Raw genomic sequence first — 18977 nt, 5'->3', positions numbered from 1 at the left:
AATTTGCATACGGTGGTTATAAAAGGATCAGGCCCGCCCATTCTCCTACTACTTTTCTTTGCTAACGGGTGTTGTATTCTACAATGCCTGAGCCGGCAAAATCCGCTCCCGCGCCCAAGAAGGGCTCGAAGAAAGCTGTCACCAAAGCTCAGAAGAAAGACGGCAAAAAGCGCAAGCGCAGTCGCAAGGAGAGCTATTCCATCTACGTGTACAAAGTGCTGAAACAGGTGCACCCGGATACCGGCATCTCGTCCAAGGCCATGGGTATCATGAACTCGTTCGTCAACGACATCTTCGAGCGCATCGCGGGCGAAGCGTCGCGCCTGGCGCATTACAACAAGCGCTCGACCATCACGTCGCGGGAGATCCAGACGGCCGTGCGCCTGCTGCTGCCCGGCGAGTTGGCCAAGCATGCCGTGTCCGAGGGCACCAAGGCGGTCACCAAGTACACCAGCTCCAAGTGAGTCCCTGCCGGGACGCGGCGCTCGCACAAGTCGCCGAGCCGCTTGACTTTCCAAAGGCTCTTTTCAGAGCCACCCACCTAATCACCAGAAAAGAGCTTTGTTCACTTGTTTGCCCTCAGTCTCTTCTCACAAAGTAAGTTGCGTTAGTTGGTTAAAAGTAATGGCAAATGGCACACGAAGCTTTTTAGGCCCTTATGACTTGAGGTTCCCGGCGCGTGACTGGCTTTGCTTTTGAATCTAGGCCGAGTCTTAACTCCTCACTGTGCTGCTTAGATTTCCTATGAGTCAGTTCTAAATTAGGACACTGAGACTGCTCCTTCCCACCCTCTCCTCGTAGACTGTTGTGTCCTGGTGGCTCTGTTGGGTACGTTTCATCGGTGTTCTAAAACGAAGTGAGTGATTTCGGCCATCCTCGTTTAAGAAAGGACCCCAGAACATAAGTAAGCCCGGGTCCTGCGAACACTGCATCACAGCCCTGAAGAATTCTCCCGAGAGTTTGGCAGCTGCTTGGGTGCCCAGTCACCAGTTATGCCCTGCGACGTGACCTGTGGATACCAGTAGTTCGGGGTATTTAGGACGGAACCCGCGCTGCCTGGTCTCAGCCTTTCCCTGATTGGACGACATGAATATTCAAAATCTCGCGCCGCTCCAGAATTCATAGATTCTGGTTTCCACCGCTCACTTTGGTGCTTTGAAATCCCTGTTATTTTTTGGTTTGTGGATCATTTTTGCATTTAATTCTCTTATCTTGAAATGTTTCGGTCTCAAGTAACTGTAAGGCACTAGTCATTTTAGTCTGGGCTCAAACGTCACCTCTCAGAAACCTTCCCAAGTCATCCACTCAGGAGTTTGTGCCTCTCGTTCCTGCCTGTCCTGGTCCCTCACTCTATTTTATCTTCCTCCTAGCAGCGGTCAGAAATTGTCTTGTTCGTTTATATTCTTGTTTACGGTCTTTCTCCTCAAGCCCTTAACAGAAACTTTGCTGGTCTGGTTTTCCTCTATATCGTCGGTGCCAACCAGTACTGGGCACACAGTGGACACTTCAATACTTATTGAATTAATATTTGTTGAATTAATTTTTCTCTCCCACTCCTTTTTTAAATCGCTTCCGTGGATGGATGGGTGCGGTTCATTTTCATTAGATGTATGTGAAGACGTGATGAAAATGGAAATGTTTTTGGAGCTCCTTCCCCAAGTCTGTCCGTGGTCACCTCAGGGCAACAGCTGGGAGGAGGACTTTGTTAAGAGTTTTTTCTTTTTTTTTTTTTTTTGCGCTAAGGGGGAGGTGGCAGTTTTGTCCTTCCTTTATGCTTCTCAGTTTGGCCTAATCTCTTGGATTTTCATTAAATTCAGAACATTGGTCACTGGAAATTATTTTCCTTTCTCTATTTATGACATCCTCCTTCCATCCTGATCCTTTGTTCCTCACGGAGATGAGCTTTTAATTTATGTTCACCATCTCATTTGCTTTTCAGGAGACCCTGTACAATAGACAAGATTAATATCCCTTTAAAAACGAGATTGAGAGAAGCAAAGTGATTGGTCCACTGATCATGCAGCTAACCTTGTCCACCTTTGTATCCTCAGATGCGAGGACAATTGTATTTTAGTTTTACTTCATGTAATTACAGAACGTTGAATCTTTCTGTACAAGCCTTGATTTTGCTGATAAAGACACTGATGGTCTGATGAGTTATTCAACTCTGCTTTTGGATAAGGGGTCCTGTAGTTAATTGCAGGGGTTTCATGAATCCAAATGGACTCCAGACATTATCAGAGACTGAATAAATCTTATGTTTCTTACATGTGTGTTTTCAGATGTGTGTAGATGCTATTGTTATTAATAAAGTTACCAGTTAATTTAAAAGCTTGGCTGGATTATTGTATCTGCAATATAGTTTTTAACTAAATGAAACGAACAGATACAACCACTACTGGGTCTGTGGAAAAGCTGAGTGCCTCTGACTTGGAAGATGAATATTTATAAACCATTCAACCAAACTTACTTCTACTCCAGAAGTGTACTGGAGCTGAAATAGCCTGTTATGAGGACACTGTTAATGCTCAGTAATTGAAAAATACATGACCACAAAACCAAACAAAAATCACCACAAAGAAGAAGCACTATAAACAAGATAGAAGAAATAAAGTCCTTAAGAAAGTTCAGATAACACCTGCAGTACTTACTGTATGCCAGACGATGTTCTAGGTCTTTTACACATATTGACTCATTTAATCCTCACAAGAACCTTATGAAATAGTTACCATTATTATGTCCCATTTTACAGATGAGGAAACTGAGGCACAGAAAGGCTTCTCGGAAACTCTCCAGAGAATAAACTCTTAGTTCAATTTTTAACGGACTTGAGAAAGTAAGATCCCTCTCCAAAAACCTGGATTTTTGGGGAAATATTTATGCTTTAAAATTAAAATAAAAAGAAACACCGCCTGCTTTATTTTCAGCATGCACCCTGGATATAAGTCTATGGTGGTGGTGGTGGTGGCTGAAAGTCTTGGGTGGGGTGCTCTCATTCTCCATTCCAGAGACCATAGTTCAGCTCAGTTTAACTTGTCCCCATAGTTGTAGGGCTCACCAGCTGAAATACTTTTACTAATGTGAGAGAGCTTTGGTTACTGATAGCGGGCTCCTCCTGGGCATGGTGTTTACTAGGAAGGAAGTTACAGAGTGAGAATGGGGAAGGAGGTGTTAGAGTTTGGTATTTTAACTCTGGAGGGGAGGTGATTAGTGATAGTGAGACTTATCCTCCTAAAGAACCTCTTTGATGTTTCTCCTTCTCAAACATCTGTATACATTTGCTTAAGTTGGAGTTAATAACAATACTTGTTATAATAATAATTGCTTCTACTTATTGAGCACATAAATATTTACCTTGTCCTCTGCTAAGTGGTTTACAAGCATTGCCTCATTTAATCTTCACAGCCACCACTTAAGGTGGGTTCCATCCTTATTTTATAGGTAAAGGAGATTGAATTTCAGAAAAGTTAAATAACTTGTCCAGGGTTGTTTAGGAAGTAAATGGTGGAACTACAACCCAATGCACACTTTTAAAAAGCTTGATATTCAAGGCCCTCCATAATCTGCCTCTTCCTTCTTCCACAGCTCTATCTCCTACTGCTATACAGGTTTTCTGCTCTAGTTAACATGGTCCAGTCACCTTCCCCTAAACCCGTTTGCTCTTTCTCAGGGCTAGACTGGACTGCCCCTTCTTTCTGGCTTGGCCAGAGCTTTCTTTCAAGCCAAGGCCATAATCTTCCACCTCAAATGACACCTCTCAACTAATTTCTCTACCACCCTCATCTCTTCTTTGAACAAACAAACAAACAAAAACAAAAAAACTTTACTGAGGTATAATTGGCATACAATAAACTGTACATGTTTAAAGTATGCTTTAAGTTTAGACATACATATATACCTATGAGAACATGAGTACAATCAAAATAATGGACATATCCATCCATCCCCCCCCCCCCAAAATAAAGGTTTCCTAGTGCCCCTTTATAATTCTTCCCCCCTGCTCCCTTCACCAATGTCCTCCTTTGGCCCCATCCCTGCCCTCAAGCAACCACTGGTTTGCTTTATGTCATTATAGGTAGTTTGTATCATACAATGTATCATTTGTATCCGGCTTCTTTCACTCAGCATAATTGTTTTGAGATTCATATATATTTAGGTGCATGTATCAGTAGTTCATTCCTTTTTGTTGCTGAGTAGTATTCCATTGTATAGCCGCAATTGGTCATTCAGTTACTTGTTAATCGATAGTTGTGTTGTTCCCAGTCCATCCTCCAGTTTTTTTTTCTTTTTTTTTGGCTGCCCCCACATGGCATGAGGGATCTTAGTTCCCCGACCAGGGATTGAACCCGCGTCCCCTGCAGTGGAAGCGTGGAGTCTTAACCACTGGACCGCCAGGGAAGTCCCCTTCCTCCACTTTTTTTTTTTTTTTTTTTTTAAACTTTTGGGTTTATTTATTTATTTATTTTTATGGCTGTGTTGGGTCTTCGTTTCTGTGTGAGGGCTTTCTCTAGTTGCGGCAAGTGGGGGCCACTCTTCATCGCAGTGCGCGGGCCTCTCATTATCGTGGCTTCTCCTGTTGCGGAGCACAGGCTCCAGACGCGCAGGCTCAGTAATTGTGACTCACGGGCCCAGTTGCTCCGCGGCATGTGGGATCCTCCCAGACCAGGGCTCGAACCCGTATCCTCTGCACTGGCAGGCAGATTCTCAACCACTGCGCCACCAGGGAAGCCCTCCACTTTTTAATGCACTCCAACTTCGTGTCGTGTTGGTTCCACGGATGAGCACATTAAACTTTCTGCCTTCAGTTGGGAAGGAACTCAGATGGTGGATGAGCCATATACACAAATACTTATTCTATTCAAGTGGGAGAAAGTATTAGGGTTTCACTTCTGTTCTCCGAGGCTCAGAACGTCTCTAATCCATTTTATGTCTTGTGGCCAGAGTAGTCATCTAAAGCACAGACGGTGGCCTACCTCGCTGACTCAGTTTGGCCTTCAAACGAAAAAAATGAGAGTAAAAAATGTAAAACTATCAGCAGTTCTTATACCATATTTGGTCTCACAGCATGGTCTGGGGAGCTCCGCTCCTTTAAAAGGGGGGCTAACATAACTCACAATATGGCTAATCAGTGGTTGTGGCACAGGGAGGAAGCCTGAGGGGCAGCTCTGTTCAGGTTTCAGACAATGACCCTTAACTGGAAGACTGTCCCTGTGGCTCGGGAGAATAGGTTTAATCATTCATTTAATACGGGTGATTGAAAAATCTGTATCTGCTAATTTAATAAATAATTACCAAGTATCTATTATTATTATAAAGTTCTGTAAGAAAGGCTCTCTAGGACCACTCCTCTGACTCCTGAGCATTGTTAGGTATGATATAATTAAGTCATTCTTTCATTCAGTGATTTATTGAGTATCTGTTAGATAGCAGGCAATCTGGTTTAAGGTTAAACCGAACAGAGTGGCTTCTGCCTTCCTGGACTTTTAGTGGCTAGAAGGGAAGATAGATATTATACAAGTGACTATAATAAAATGTGACACGTGTTAAGATGGGAGAAGTACAGATATAGAGAGTGTAATGGAGGGAGGCCTAACTTAACACCGATGGGGTAAGGAAGGCCTCTCTGAAGAAGGACTTGAAGGAGAGTGAAAGACAGCAAGCTCAGGAAGATAGGAGGAACTGCAAGAAATTTAGTATGGGTAGTATTTAGAGGGTGAGGAGGTAGGCAGGTAGAGCCAGACCTTGAGGGATTAGCCCAGACATATGGAAACGGACTTTAAAGAACCCAATTAGCTTCTGGGCCAGCGTGACTGTGGAAACATCTGTATCCGTTCAAGCAGCCTCTGCTGCAGATGACACCTTGACCCTCGAAAGAGTGTCCATTCATTTCAGTGGCTTCCCTTCATGTGGAAATGACTTCATCAGGCCATCCAAGCTGATGCCAGCCACCATCATGCTCTGAGGGGACCATGAGGTCCTGAGGGGGACTGTGAGATTCATAATTGGCCAAATGCAAAGCTTTGCCAATACCCAGAGCTGGCTGGGCTAGAGAAATGAGGTATTCTCATACACTAGTGGTGAGAGAAGTATTTGGTGCAAACTTTTTAGTGGGTAACTTCACAATAACTATCAAAATTCTCTTTTCATATACGAATACAAAACAAACCCCCCTAGCAAATCACTCTAAGATATTTGTGCAGGGATTGTAAATAGCAGCTTTAAAAAAACGTATTTTTAATTCTTGATAATTGAGAAATTAAAACATATACACAGATGCCAATGTACCCCTTATCCAACATCAACAATTGTCAACTCAAGGTCAGTTATCAGCTCAAACCAATTATCAACTCAAGGCCATCCATCCTGTGTCATTTTGAAGCAGATCCCAGGCACCATATTATTTAATCCATAAAAATTTCCTTATGTGTCTCTAGAAGATAAGGACCATAGTACCAAATCATGTCTAAAATAATTAACAATAGTTCCTTAATTTGTCAAATATCCAGTTAGTGCTCAAATTTTTAATTTTAATCTACCTATCTAATCTAATTTATATCTTTTAAAAGTACTTTATCTGAATCTGAATCCAAATAAATCTACACATCGTGGTTGGTTGATGCCTTTCAACTCTAATGTATGTTTCCCATCCATCTCTTTATTTCTTGTAATTTCTTTGTTGAAGAAACTGGGTTGTTTTTCCTGTAGAGTTTTCCCAATTCTGATTTTGCCAATTACTTCCTGATGTAGTTTATCATGATCTTCTGTCTCTGTATTTCCTGTAAATTAGTAGTTGGATCAGAGGCTTGATTAGATTTAGGTTCACTTTTCCACTCCCTGGCAAGAGTACTTCATAGATAGTGCCATATATATATATATATATATATATATATATATATATATATATATATACACATATATATATATATTTTTTCATATCAGGGGACATAATGGCTAATTGCTTCTTTTTTGTGATAACAACACCTATTGTTGCTTAATACTTAGATCCTTTAAATCACTAGGGGCTGCAAAATAATATTCTAGCACTTCTCCTTTATTAGCTGGAATTAAGAGAAAGCAGTATTATTTTTAATAATAAACACATAGAAACTACTTAGATATCTATTAGCAGGTGAAAAGAAAGTGGTAGGATCCTTTTGGTATAAGTAAAAAAGGATATGTGTGTACGTATTGGTGTGTCTGCACTGGTAAAGAGGTACAACATTTTTCTGGAATTTCACATATTAAAGCTAATAATAGTGGCTACTCATCAGGAGAGGAATTTGGTTAGTCCAGAAGGAGGCTTTTACTTTTTCCTTACATCTTTCAGTATCATTTGAATTTTTGATCAATGTGCACTTAAAAACACTGTCAGCAGAAGTAAGTTATTTGGGCAATGTGGGATTATTGGCCATAAAAAAAGCCCGAGTGATGTGATAATATTTCTGGTGAAAATAATGTATTTCAGATACCTATCCTAGTGCCTGGCACACAGCAGATCCTTAACTTGTTTTAGTTAATTGTGAAAAACAGTTTTAAAAATCTTTAATAATATAACCTAAACAGTAGTAACAACAACAACACACTCCAAAAGTCCTTGGGATTTATGAGCTGACCTACAGTTCTGGGGCTGGGACTCCACTAGTCCCAATCCTGTGAAAAAAACAATCACTTTAAATTGTGAACATCCACTTTAAAGAAGGTATTCTCTGAAGTGATTTTCCTGACTGGTCAACTTCACTGATGAGGCTTCGGCTACAGATTTGGTCCTCAGCCAGGCTAGGAGACTGGGTCACGGAGCAAAACAAAATCAGGTGGAGAAGACAATGTGTAGAACGTGCCTGGGAGAGTTGGTGTGGGTTACTGAGCAAGTCAGGAGCAGTACTTTGGGAGGATTATTCTGACCTTTAAATCTTTATCCTGACTGAGACTTGCAGAATAAATTGATGCTCCTGAATTTTACTCAAAATTTTTTTCTAAAATTTGCAAATCACAAACAATCTGAGGATCTCTTACTATATTTGCTGTATGCATTTAATAGAACCATTTCCCCTGTTCTTATTTATTATTCCTTTTTATGTTCATTATTTGCTCCCTTTCAGACAATCATTCTAATTTCGCTTCTTTGTGTTTCTGCAAAAAGTGTATTGCTTTCTATGCATTAAAAATAATTATCCTCGCATACTATGTATTCCACTTATGTGGCATTCTTGAAATAGCAAAGCTACTGAGATGAACAGATTAGTGGTTTCCAGGGGGTGGGGGTGAGGTAGGAGGTGGTTGGGAGTAAATTGCGGAGTTCTTTTGAGGTGATTGAACAGGTCTGTATCTTGATTGTGGTGGTGGTTAGAAGAATTTATACATGGAATAAAATTGCACAGGATTACATGCACACACGCACATATGAATGCAGTTTAAAGAAACTGTGAAAAGTAATTCAGGTCTGTAGACTAGTTAATGGTAATGTACCAATGTCATTATCCTGGTTTTGATATTGTACTACAACTCTAAATCATGTCACCATTGGGGGAAGCTGAGTGATGGGTACATGGGATTCTACTATTTTTGCAATTTCCTGTAGATCTATTATTATTTCAAAACAAACATTTTAAAAAGCTGCAGAACATACTTTACTACTAACTAAATAGATGCAAAGTTAAACTAGAATGGCATATGCTTTTTCCGTTCCTATTGCTTATATACTCTTCTTTGGTACCAGACAATGTTTTAAACACTTTACATGTATTAAGTCATTTTATCCTCACAATAACCCCATAGGTAGGTAGTATTATTATTTCCATTTTACAGATGTAGAGATGGAACCACAGAGAGGTTAAGTAATGTGCCTATAGTCACACAGTCATATCAGCAAGAATCATATCCTATCAGCCAAGTGACCAAGCCAAGATAAAAATTCAGTCTCCTTTTAGTCACTATACTACACCACTAATGTCAAAGAAGCAAGATGTTGATGCAGCATTTACAGCAGTTAACAATATTAGAAATAATCAACAATTTAGGAATGCTAAAATAAGTTATATCAACTCTAAGGGAAAAAAAAAAGTTAGCAGTTAGACTTAGTCTAACAAGCCCAGTTTATTGACTTGTTTTCAAGGAGGGAGAGCACACACCAAAAACTGTGAGGTGTCTCACCAACAAAAGAAAAACATAGAGTTATTGTAAGCTGTGGGGAAGGATAAACTATAGAGTTTTGATGGGCTTAAAGCAAAGCAGGGCTGTGTGAAAGGATGGACATCAGAACTAGGCTTTCAGGTGCATTCAGGGTCCTGTTTCCTTGGAAACTACAAAGTTTAGATAAAGGTGGAATGTTGTGTTTAGAAATCTCTTGTTTGAAGTTTTGTACCTGGGTTGAAAACCAAGGCTGCTTCTCTGTGTCAGAGTGACTTAGGTCCTCTGGGCAGGAGGGGGATATTTCATTCTTACTGATATGATTTCACACAGCAAAAGTTCTGATAATCTATGATTTTTAAGAGAACAAAGTTTCTCAGTGAATAAGAAAGCAGTGGTCCCTCAAAGAAGGGGATTCTGACTCTTTATAGCTACAGCATGTCCTTGGGACTTGTGTTTCCTGCTAATTCTGTCACTAATTCTTTGCAGTTCATTGCAGCCTGATGAATGGCAGAACAGATTTTTTACTTTCTCAGTCCTAGCAAATGTCTACTTTCTCAGAATGCATGTAAGTGGTATTGTGTTTTATATTTTATTCTATTTTTTACTTTCCCCCTTTCTAACGTATATGTTAAAAATTGGCCTTTCCCTCTCAACTCCCACAAAAAACCTGCATCTCTCTTTTGCTATCCATGTTGTGATGTGAACATGCACTCTGTTGACTGAAGTGCTGCATTGAACTTCAGGATGTGCAAACACCACATTTTACCCCCCACTCTCCCGCTGACAGACATCCACGTTTGCTCCAGTTCCCCATCACCACAAACATGCTGTTATAAATAAACATCATTGTGCATTTCCCTTATGGACCTATGTAATAATATCTTTTGGATAAGAACTCTCATTACTAGGGTCTATTTATTCTTTATTGAACGAAGTAGTACCAGGCTCCCCTCCAGAATGGAAGGCTCAGACTTCCAACACCAAGGCATCAGGACTCCCATGAGACCACTTCCAGGTCAACGCTTGGGTCATCCAACTTTCTAAGTTTGGCCAGACTATCTGGTGTAGAGTGATATCTCATCTTTGCTTTCATTTTCATTTCTTTGATTATTAATGAGTTCAAGCATCTCTACATGAGTTTGATAGCTTCTGTGTTTGCTTTTCTGTATACTGCTTACTTATAGACTTTTCCCAACATTGTTTATGGAGTAAAACCTAGCCACTCCATAGTTTGGCATTTGAGACCCCTAAAACTGGTCCCTGATGTCCCCAGTATGAAAAGCTCATTTCTCATTACTGCCCTTTGTCCATGCTACCTGTGGTCCAACAACAATTCTTCTTTGTTTTCACTCTCCCTTCTGCCTGGGTTACACCACCTTCCTTAGCCCCCAATCTAAACATATCTCAAATCCTAAATATTCCTGAGAACCCACCTCAAATATTACCTCCTACAGGAAGGGTTCCCTTGTTTGTTCAGCTGGAATTGACCTTTCCCTCTCAGCTCCCACAGAGCTCAACCTGCACTCTCTTTATCATCCACCACAATAGGCCTTCCACTTTTGCTATTCATGTGGGTATCACCTCCCCATAAAGACAGGCATCAGGTTATGTGTGCAAGAACAGAAAGATTCAGAAGGCATGTTCAGAGAAATATTGACTTTAAAGAATAAGTAAGATGATTTATACTTTATTCTTTGTAGTTTCCTCTAGCCAGTGTTTTTCTAACTATAGGTTGTAACTCATTAGTGGGTTATGAAATCGATTTACTTGATAGAGAGCACATTTTTCTCCCTTTTTTAAGAAGAAGAGAAGAGAAAATATCAGAGTATATCACAAATAGTAAGTATTATTTTGTGAAACCTGTTGCAATTTATATTCTTTTGTGAATGTGACTAGGAGGCCATGTAAAATGTGTTTCTTACTGGGGGTTGAGGTCAGGAGAGGTCTGTTCTACTGTACTGAAAGGGTCGTAGGACATGCCATCCCAGAATATGCCACTTTGGCATATTGATCATTTTGAGCTGTAGGCACTTGAAAAACACGAAATGCAGGGACAGACTTTCTTTGAACTCCCCTTATCTGCTTAAGGACAGATTCTCCAAAGGAACTCAATTGTCATAAATGCCCTCCCTGGAGAGTTTCACTGACCAGGGAACATTGACTCTTCACAGGATAGGAGACCAGAAGTCGAGACCACACTCAGACAAACTTTGTCACAAACTATCATACCTCCCATCTATTCTTCTAGGGCCTATTCATTTCTCCTCAAAGTCATTTATTCTCCCCTAAGAGGCTTGTATCCCCTGTCCTCTTTCCCTATTAAGAAAGATATTTAAGTCTGAATTCTAAGCCACCTCGGTGTGTTACTCATTTTTTTCCTGAGTATCTACCATGTATACATGAGGTATACATGTTAGTAAACTTCTGTTTGCTTTTTTCTTGTTAATTTCTCTTTTATTATGGGGGTCTCACCTAAAAATTCAAAAGGTCAGAGGGAAAATTAGTTTTCCTCCCCTACAGTACATGTATTGATGTTATTTGTATCTATTGTGTATATCACTTTTCCTTGAAACACTGACTCTAATACCAAAAAAAAAAAGTAAAACACAAAACTTTTTTTTCCCCCTGGTTTTAATGGAAGCAAACTCATGAATAATATTTTCAAAACCTGCTTCTTTGCTTAGTTCATTTTCTTTCTTCCTTTTTTTTTTTGGAATTCTCCTAATTCATCACACCCCCACCCCCACCACCACTTTCCCCCCCTTGGTGTCCATACGTTTGTTCTCTACATCTCTGTCTCTATTTCTGCCCTGCAAACTGGTTCATCTGTACCATTTTTCTAGGTTCCACATATATGTGCTAATATACGATATTTGTTTTTCTCTTTCTGATTTACTTCACTCTGTATGACAGTCTCTAGGTCCATCCACCTCACTACAAATAACTCAATTTCATTCCTTTTTATGGCTGAGTAATATTCCATTGTATATATGTGCCACATCTTCTTTATCCATTCATCTGTTGATGGACACTTAGGTTGCTTCCATGTCCTGGCTATTGTAAATAGAGCTGCAATGAACATTGGGGTGCATGTGTCTTTTTGAATTATGGTTTTCTCTGGGTATATGACCAGTAGTGGGATTGCTGGGTCATATGGTAATTCTATTTTTAGTTTTTTAAGGAACCTCCATACTGTTCTCCATAGTGGCTGTATCAATTTACGTTCCCACCAACAGTGCAAGAGTGTTCCCTTTTCTCCACACCTTCTCCAGCATTTGTTGTTTGTAGATTTTCTGATGCTGCCCATTCTAACTGGTGTGAGGTGATACCTCATTGTAGTTTTGATTTGCATTTCTCTAATTATTAGTGCTGTTGAGCAGCTTTTCATGTGCTTCTTGGCCATCTGTATGTCTTCTTTGGAGAAATGTCTATTTAGGTCTTCTGCCCGTTTTGGGATTGGGTTTTTTTTTTTTTTTAGTATTGAGCTGCATGAGCTGTTTATATATTTTGGAGATTAATCCTTTGTCCATTGATTCGTTTGTAAATATTTTCTCCCATTCTGAGGGTTGTCTTTTCATTTTGTTTGTAGTTTCCTTTGCTTTGCAAAAGCTTTTAAGTTTCATTAGGTCCCATTTGTTTATTTTTGTTTTTATTTCCATTACTCTAGGAGGTGGTTCAAAAAAGATCTTGCTGTGATTTATGTCAAAGAGTGTTCTTCCTATGTTTTCCTCTAAGAGTTTTATAGTGTCCAGTCTTACATTTAGGTCTCTAATCTATTTTGAGTTTATTTTTGTGTATGGTGTTAGGGAGTGTTCTAATTTCATTCTTTTACATGTAGCTGTCCAGTTTTCCTAGCACCACTTATTGAAGAGACTGTCTTTTCTCCATTGTATATTGTTGCCTCCTTTGTCATAGATTAGTTGACCATAGGTGTGTGGGTTTATCTCTGGGCTTTCTATCCTGTTCCATTGAACTATATTTCTTTTTTTGTTCCAGTACTGTATTGTCTTGATTACTGTAGCTTTGTAGTATAGTCTGAAGTCAGGGAGTCTGATTCCTCCAGCTCCGTTTTTTTCCCTCAAGACTGCTTTGGCTATTTGGGGTCTTTTGTGTCTCCATACAAATTTTAAGATTTTAAAACACAAAACTTAGGCTCAAATTCCATCCTGGCTACTTTTTAGCTGGGTGACCCACGTATCCAGGTGCCTCATCTTCACCAGAAATTTTCTTAACTGTAAGACAGGGAAACAAACCTCTTCTTCCTTTCCTGGGTTCTTGTGGAATCAAATGAGAGGACATAAGTGAATGGCTTTTGTGATTCATAAGGCACTCAGGAACCCAAGTATTCTTAATGTCTGGGCCACAGTCTAGCAGAATCTCAAGATGCTAATCATCTAGAGATTAAATAATGTACCAATTTTTTCCTATGTATTAGTCTTTCTTTCTACAACATTATTGTAATGTTCCCAAAGGAAAGATTTAGGACTTGTATCAATTAGTGTTTATCATAATGTTAATTAAATTGACTAATAATTATTAATTTATTGCCATGTTGAAACTCTGCTCTAAGTATTTTGCATTACTTGTATTTATCTCATTTTATCCCTATGGTAATCCTATGAGGTGTCTACATTTATTGTCACTATTTTACAGATATTGAAACTGAGACATTGAACTCCTATTCTAGCTCCATATCTTTTCTCTTCCAGCTTTTCCCAGACAAATGAACCTGGGAACATTCTACTATTGCCCAGACAGTTCAGGCTGTCTCATGATTACCAGAGGCATCTAACCAAGGGCCAAAGACATTTCCCTGCACTGCCCCTGAAGCCTGGACTTCCCCAAGTGGAGATACAGCCTCTCTTCTAGCCTCCACACTCATGGGCACAGAGAGCATTAGTAAAAATGCAAAGCTGTTGCTCTTAGTTTTAATACTCAGGTGCAAGCGACTGACAGATGGCCTTTTGGAGGTGGAGAGTTCATGGGCACCTAGACAGAGGGAAACCAGGGGAAGTCTGGGCCTGCTTCCAGAGGGCCCTAGGGGCTCAGGGCTCAGCATCCGTGGTGGGTTGAATAGTGTCCTCCCCCAAAATTCATGTCTACCCGGAAGCTCAGAATGTGATTTTATTTGGAAATATGGTCTTTGCAGATGTAACTAAGGGTCTTGAGATGAAATCATCCTGGATTGAGGGTGGGATAAGTGAAAGGAGAGGGAGAGTTGGACACAGAGATTCAGGGAAGAAGGTCATGCGAAGACAAAGGCAGAAATTGGAGTGATGCTGCCAGAAGCCAAGGAACGCCAGGAGACACTGGAAGCTGAAAGAGGCAAGGAAGGATTCTCCCCTAGAAGCTCTGGAGAGAGCATGGCCCTGCTGATACTTTGATTTCAGACTACTGATCTCCAGAACTGTGAGAGAACAAATTTCTCTTGTTTTAAGCTAGCAAGTTTGTGGTAATTTGCTATAGCAGCCCTAAGGAAACGAACACAGCATCCTTGCAGCAGTTTGGGTGTGAGCTGTCCTGAAGAGCAAGAAGAGTTTGCCAGTGCTGCAGACCACAGTGGAGTAAATCTGGGTTCTTCCTGCCCTGGTATGGCCTCAGGGAGCCCTACAGACGTCCATGGCTGGGAGAGGTCAACCAGTGTCTAGAGGCCATCAGTGCCACTTGCGAAGATGGAGATGCCCTGAGGAACTCTGGGTTGAGCAGGTCAAGGGGCTCATGAAGGGGCCAGTCTGATAGCTGTGGAGTACCAAGTCTCCCATTCTTGAGGCCTTTTCTTCTCCACTGCCATCTCCCTTCCCTCCCTCCCACCTTCCCTCCAAGTACACTGTATACTCTGCTTCTTATCACACTCAAATCTCCCTTCCCACAAATAAAAAGAACCTAGTGTCTTTCATGAATACAGGATGGTGTATTAGTTTCCCATTCCTGCTTTAACAAATTACCACAGATTTAGTGGCTTAAAACAACACAAATTTATTCTCTTGTAGTTCTGGAGGTCAGAAGCCAAAAATGAATCTTAAGGGGCTAAAATCAAGTGCCAGAAAGACTGATTCCTTCTGGAGGCTCTGTGGGGAGAATCCACTCCTTGTCTCTTCCAGCTTCTAGAGGTTGCTGGCATTTCTTGGCTCCTGGCCTCATCACCCCATCCCTGCTTCTGTCATTACATCACCTTCTCCCCACTGAGCCTTGTGCCTCCCTCTAATAAGGTCTGTTGTGACACATTTAGGGCCCACCCAGATAATCCAGGATAATCTCCCTGCCTCAAGGTCCTTAATTTAATCACATTGGCAAAGTCCCTTTTGCCATATAAGGTAACATATTCAGAGATTCCAGGGATTAGGATGCAGGCATGCTAATGGGGGGCTGTTATTCAGTCTACCACAAATATGAACCCCTCTCTAAAGCACCTCCCTTCAAGCACTGATCCTATTAAGCAGGTCACTAGTGGTGAACTCTGCCCTCAGCAAAGGTCACCAGAAGCAGGCTAATGGTTGGCTTTAGTCATCTGTGGGCAAGGGTTACAGCCCAGGGAAGCTACCTTCTGCCCTCTTTTGGAGCCAACCTGCAGTAAATTCCTTCCAGACCTGCTGTTGGCCTGCAAATTCCTGAGAGTTCCCTGAGAGCTGGGAGGGGCCTGGATACTGGGTCCTTTTGAGTGAGGATTCAGAAGCCAGGATTTCTGGGTAAGCAGGAGGAAGAGAGTCCACTGAAGCAATGAGGCCCTCAACCCTGTGTTCAGTCAGGCACCTCCTGTCATTTCCCCTCCCAGCTTCCAGTATGTGCCCTTTACTTGGTGTTTTCTGCTTAATATGAACTTTGGAGTCCCAGCACTTTGGTCAGAATCCCTGGTCCTGGCACTCACTAGCTGTGAGACCTTGGGCAAAATACTCAAAGCTTTCCAGTCTAAAATGAGGATGATAAAACATCTACTTGCCTTGCAGGGTTGTCATGGTGATTAAAAGAGATACAAAATATAAAGCATAGTCAGAAGTGACTGAGCTTAATGCATAAGTGGTTGTTATTTCTGAACTTCAGTGTACAATATGTCCCTATGATGACCACAGTTGCCCCTTGGGATACTTTCTCCTGGTGGTCCTCTTCTCTTTCCAGCTCTCCTTCTGCCTCTTGGTGTTCTCTTCATCTACCAGCCCCACCACTGGTCCTGCTTGCCCAGGATGACTGCCTCAGTCCTCTTCTCTTCTCCTTGACCCCTGGGTAGATCTCATCTCATTCCTTGCCTTCTGTTACCCTTATCTATCTGCTTCCCCCAAAGTAGCTCCAGCTGACCCCCTTTGCTGTTTAAATTAATATTCCTAACTCTTAGTGAATGTGTCCTAGATGGATGACAGGAATCTCAACTTCAATGTTGGAAGGGCCTTTATGCAGCTTCTTGGTTCCAAAAGCAATTTCTTCTCCCTACATTCTCCACCTTAGTGAAAAACTACCATTATCTCCTAGCTTCTCAAGCCAAGGAGAGGCTCCTTCCTTTACTTGCATTCTCCAAATACCTAAATCACCAAATCTTATCAAATTTACTTTCTACAATTCCCTCAAGTCCATCACTGTATCTCTGTCCACTCCTAGCCACTGCCTTAACTGAGGCCACCAACAGCTCTGATTAAAGGACACAAAGTCCAATAAACAATCCAGTTCCATGACCAACTTTTTCTGGAAACAGGCTGGACATGATGAAACTTTTAAAAAGAACGTGAATTTCTTTTTGCTTGATTTTCTTTTTTGTAATCTGAAAGCGGAAAATTACTTAAGTACCTAAAATAATTAAATTTTGATACTGACATTAAAAAAATTGGGTACTGGGCTTCCCTGGTGGCGCAGTGGTTGAGAATCTGCCTGCTAATGCAGGGGACACGGGTTCGAGCCCTGGTCTGGGAAGATCCCACATGCCACGGAGCGGCTGGGCCCGTGAGCCACAACTACTGAGCCTGCGCGTCTGGAGCCTGTGCCCCGCAACGGGAGGGGCCGCGATAGTGAGAGGCCCGCGCACCGCGATGAAGAGCGGTCCCCGCACCGCGACGAAGAGTGGCCCCCACTTGCCGCAACTAGAGAAAGCCCTCGCACGAACCGAAGACCCAGCACAGCCAAAAATAAATAAATAAATAAAAATAAAAGTAGCTATAAAAAATTAAAAAAAAAAAAAAAAATTGGGTACTACTTCACCCTAGGTTTTCAAACCAATGAAGACATTCCAGAAGTTTTCTATTAGGCCTAGGAAGTTTGACCTTCACACAACAGTGGCAGGAATATCATCTTTGTCCTATTACCCCAAAGGTGTCAAAGCTAAAATGCCTGTGGCAGTTTGGGAAGCCCTGAAGGCACTGGAGAACTCCTCACTCCTCCCAGAACAGGCTCACAGTGAGAACCAGATTCTGTTGTCTTGGCCTTGTGGCGCAAATCCCCCAAACAGCTGCTGATGGGTGAGGCAGCAGTGTCTTGCTAAGGCCTGACTCTCCACTGGGTGAGAGGGATTGGGTCAGACAGGCCCACTTCCTCAGAAAGTGAGTGTGTACACACCTGTTTCCACTGCCTGTTGTTTCTTGGCCCCATGTGAGGGCAGGGGGCTGTCAGCTGAGTAGAGATCACCTCCATGGTTGAGGCCCAGAGCCCGGCTGTGTAGCAGCCCTGGAAGAGGGATCAATGATGCAGACAAGGCCCTGCCCTTAAGGGGCTCACCTTTGACAGGAAACCAGGAAAGACCAACCAGGGAGGGCCTCCCCTGTTCCACCAGCAAGAGACCAGTGCTCCTCCCTCTCTGCTTTCTTTCATCATTATCCTTCCACACCCTGCAAGCATTGAGTTTGGTGAGTGAGCAATCCACTGCTGTGGCAGGAGGACAGAGGTGGGTAGAAAAATGAGGAGGGGGTGAAGGCAGGATATAGACATTCCTGCTAAGCTAGGAACGCCTGACCTGCCTTAGCCATGACAGATGCCCAGGCTGACTGCAAATTTCAGGGCCACAGGGAGATCTTAGATATCTGCTTTTAAATCTGATGTAGTATCCCTTCAGGGAGTATGATCCTGGGGAGGAAGAGCCCTGACATGGAAATCTATGTGCTCAGGGGTCTGCTGAGCCACTAATGGCTCAGACATACTGGAAAGTCACTCACTGTCTGAGAACTTCAGGCTGCCTCTTTGAAAACAAACTTCAGTGGATGAGATGCTGGGTGCAAATGTGCCAACCCTGCACAGCCCTGAGTCACTGCTGCTTCTGCTTATATCTCACAGAGTATAGATCCTGAGGATCCCATCTTGCAGTGTTGGTCTGAGCAGGGAATGAGACCCTGGGTCTGTTTTAGTTTTCTAGGGCAGCCATAACAAAATACCACAGACTGCGTGGCTTAAACAACTAATTTTATTTTCTCACAGTTCAAGAGGCTAGAAGTCCAAGATCAAGGTGTCGGCAGGTTGGATTTCTTCTGAGACCTGTCTCTTTGGCTTGCAGATGGCTGCCTTCTCATTGTGTCCTCACGTGGATATCCCCGTGTTGTCTGTGTCCTGATTGCCTCTTCTTATAAGGACACGACTCATTTAGGGTCCATCTTAATGACCCCATTTTAAACTTAATTGCCTATTTAGAGGTCCTATCCCCAAATACAGTCACATTCTGAGGTACAAGGAATTAGGGCTTCAACATATGAATTGTTGGGGGGCACAATTCAGCCCATAACAGGGCCTATTCTGAAAATCTCTGTGAGCCTGGGGCTGCAAACTGGGGACCCACTGTCAGGAGAAGCTGCAGTCCACATTGCTCTTTTTTTCCCCACACTCCTTGCAAAGGGCAAAAAAGATTTCAAAAGTATGTCTACTTTAGTTTCTATTCCCCTCAG

General features: G+C 41.9%; 1 protein-coding gene across 1 annotated transcript; it reads left to right on the top strand.

The window, feature by feature from the left end:
* The first annotated feature begins 53 nt into the window (after positions 1-53).
* On the top strand, positions 54-2331 carry LOC118881292 (histone H2B type 2-E). Its single transcript, XM_036826043.1, has one exon. It carries the CDS (start codon positions 84-86, stop codon positions 462-464), a length of 381 nt encoding a protein of 126 aa, XP_036681938.1. The 5' UTR covers positions 54-83; the 3' UTR covers positions 465-2331.
* The last annotated feature ends 16646 nt before the right edge of the window (positions 2332-18977 follow it).

The sequence above is a fragment of the Balaenoptera musculus genome, chromosome 1, assembly GCF_009873245.2.
Source record: "Balaenoptera musculus isolate JJ_BM4_2016_0621 chromosome 1, mBalMus1.pri.v3, whole genome shotgun sequence".
Classification (NCBI taxonomy): domain Eukaryota; kingdom Metazoa; phylum Chordata; class Mammalia; order Artiodactyla; family Balaenopteridae; genus Balaenoptera; species Balaenoptera musculus.
Note: the sequence above shows the minus strand (reverse complement) of the source record. Positions and strands in the feature narration are given on the sequence as shown.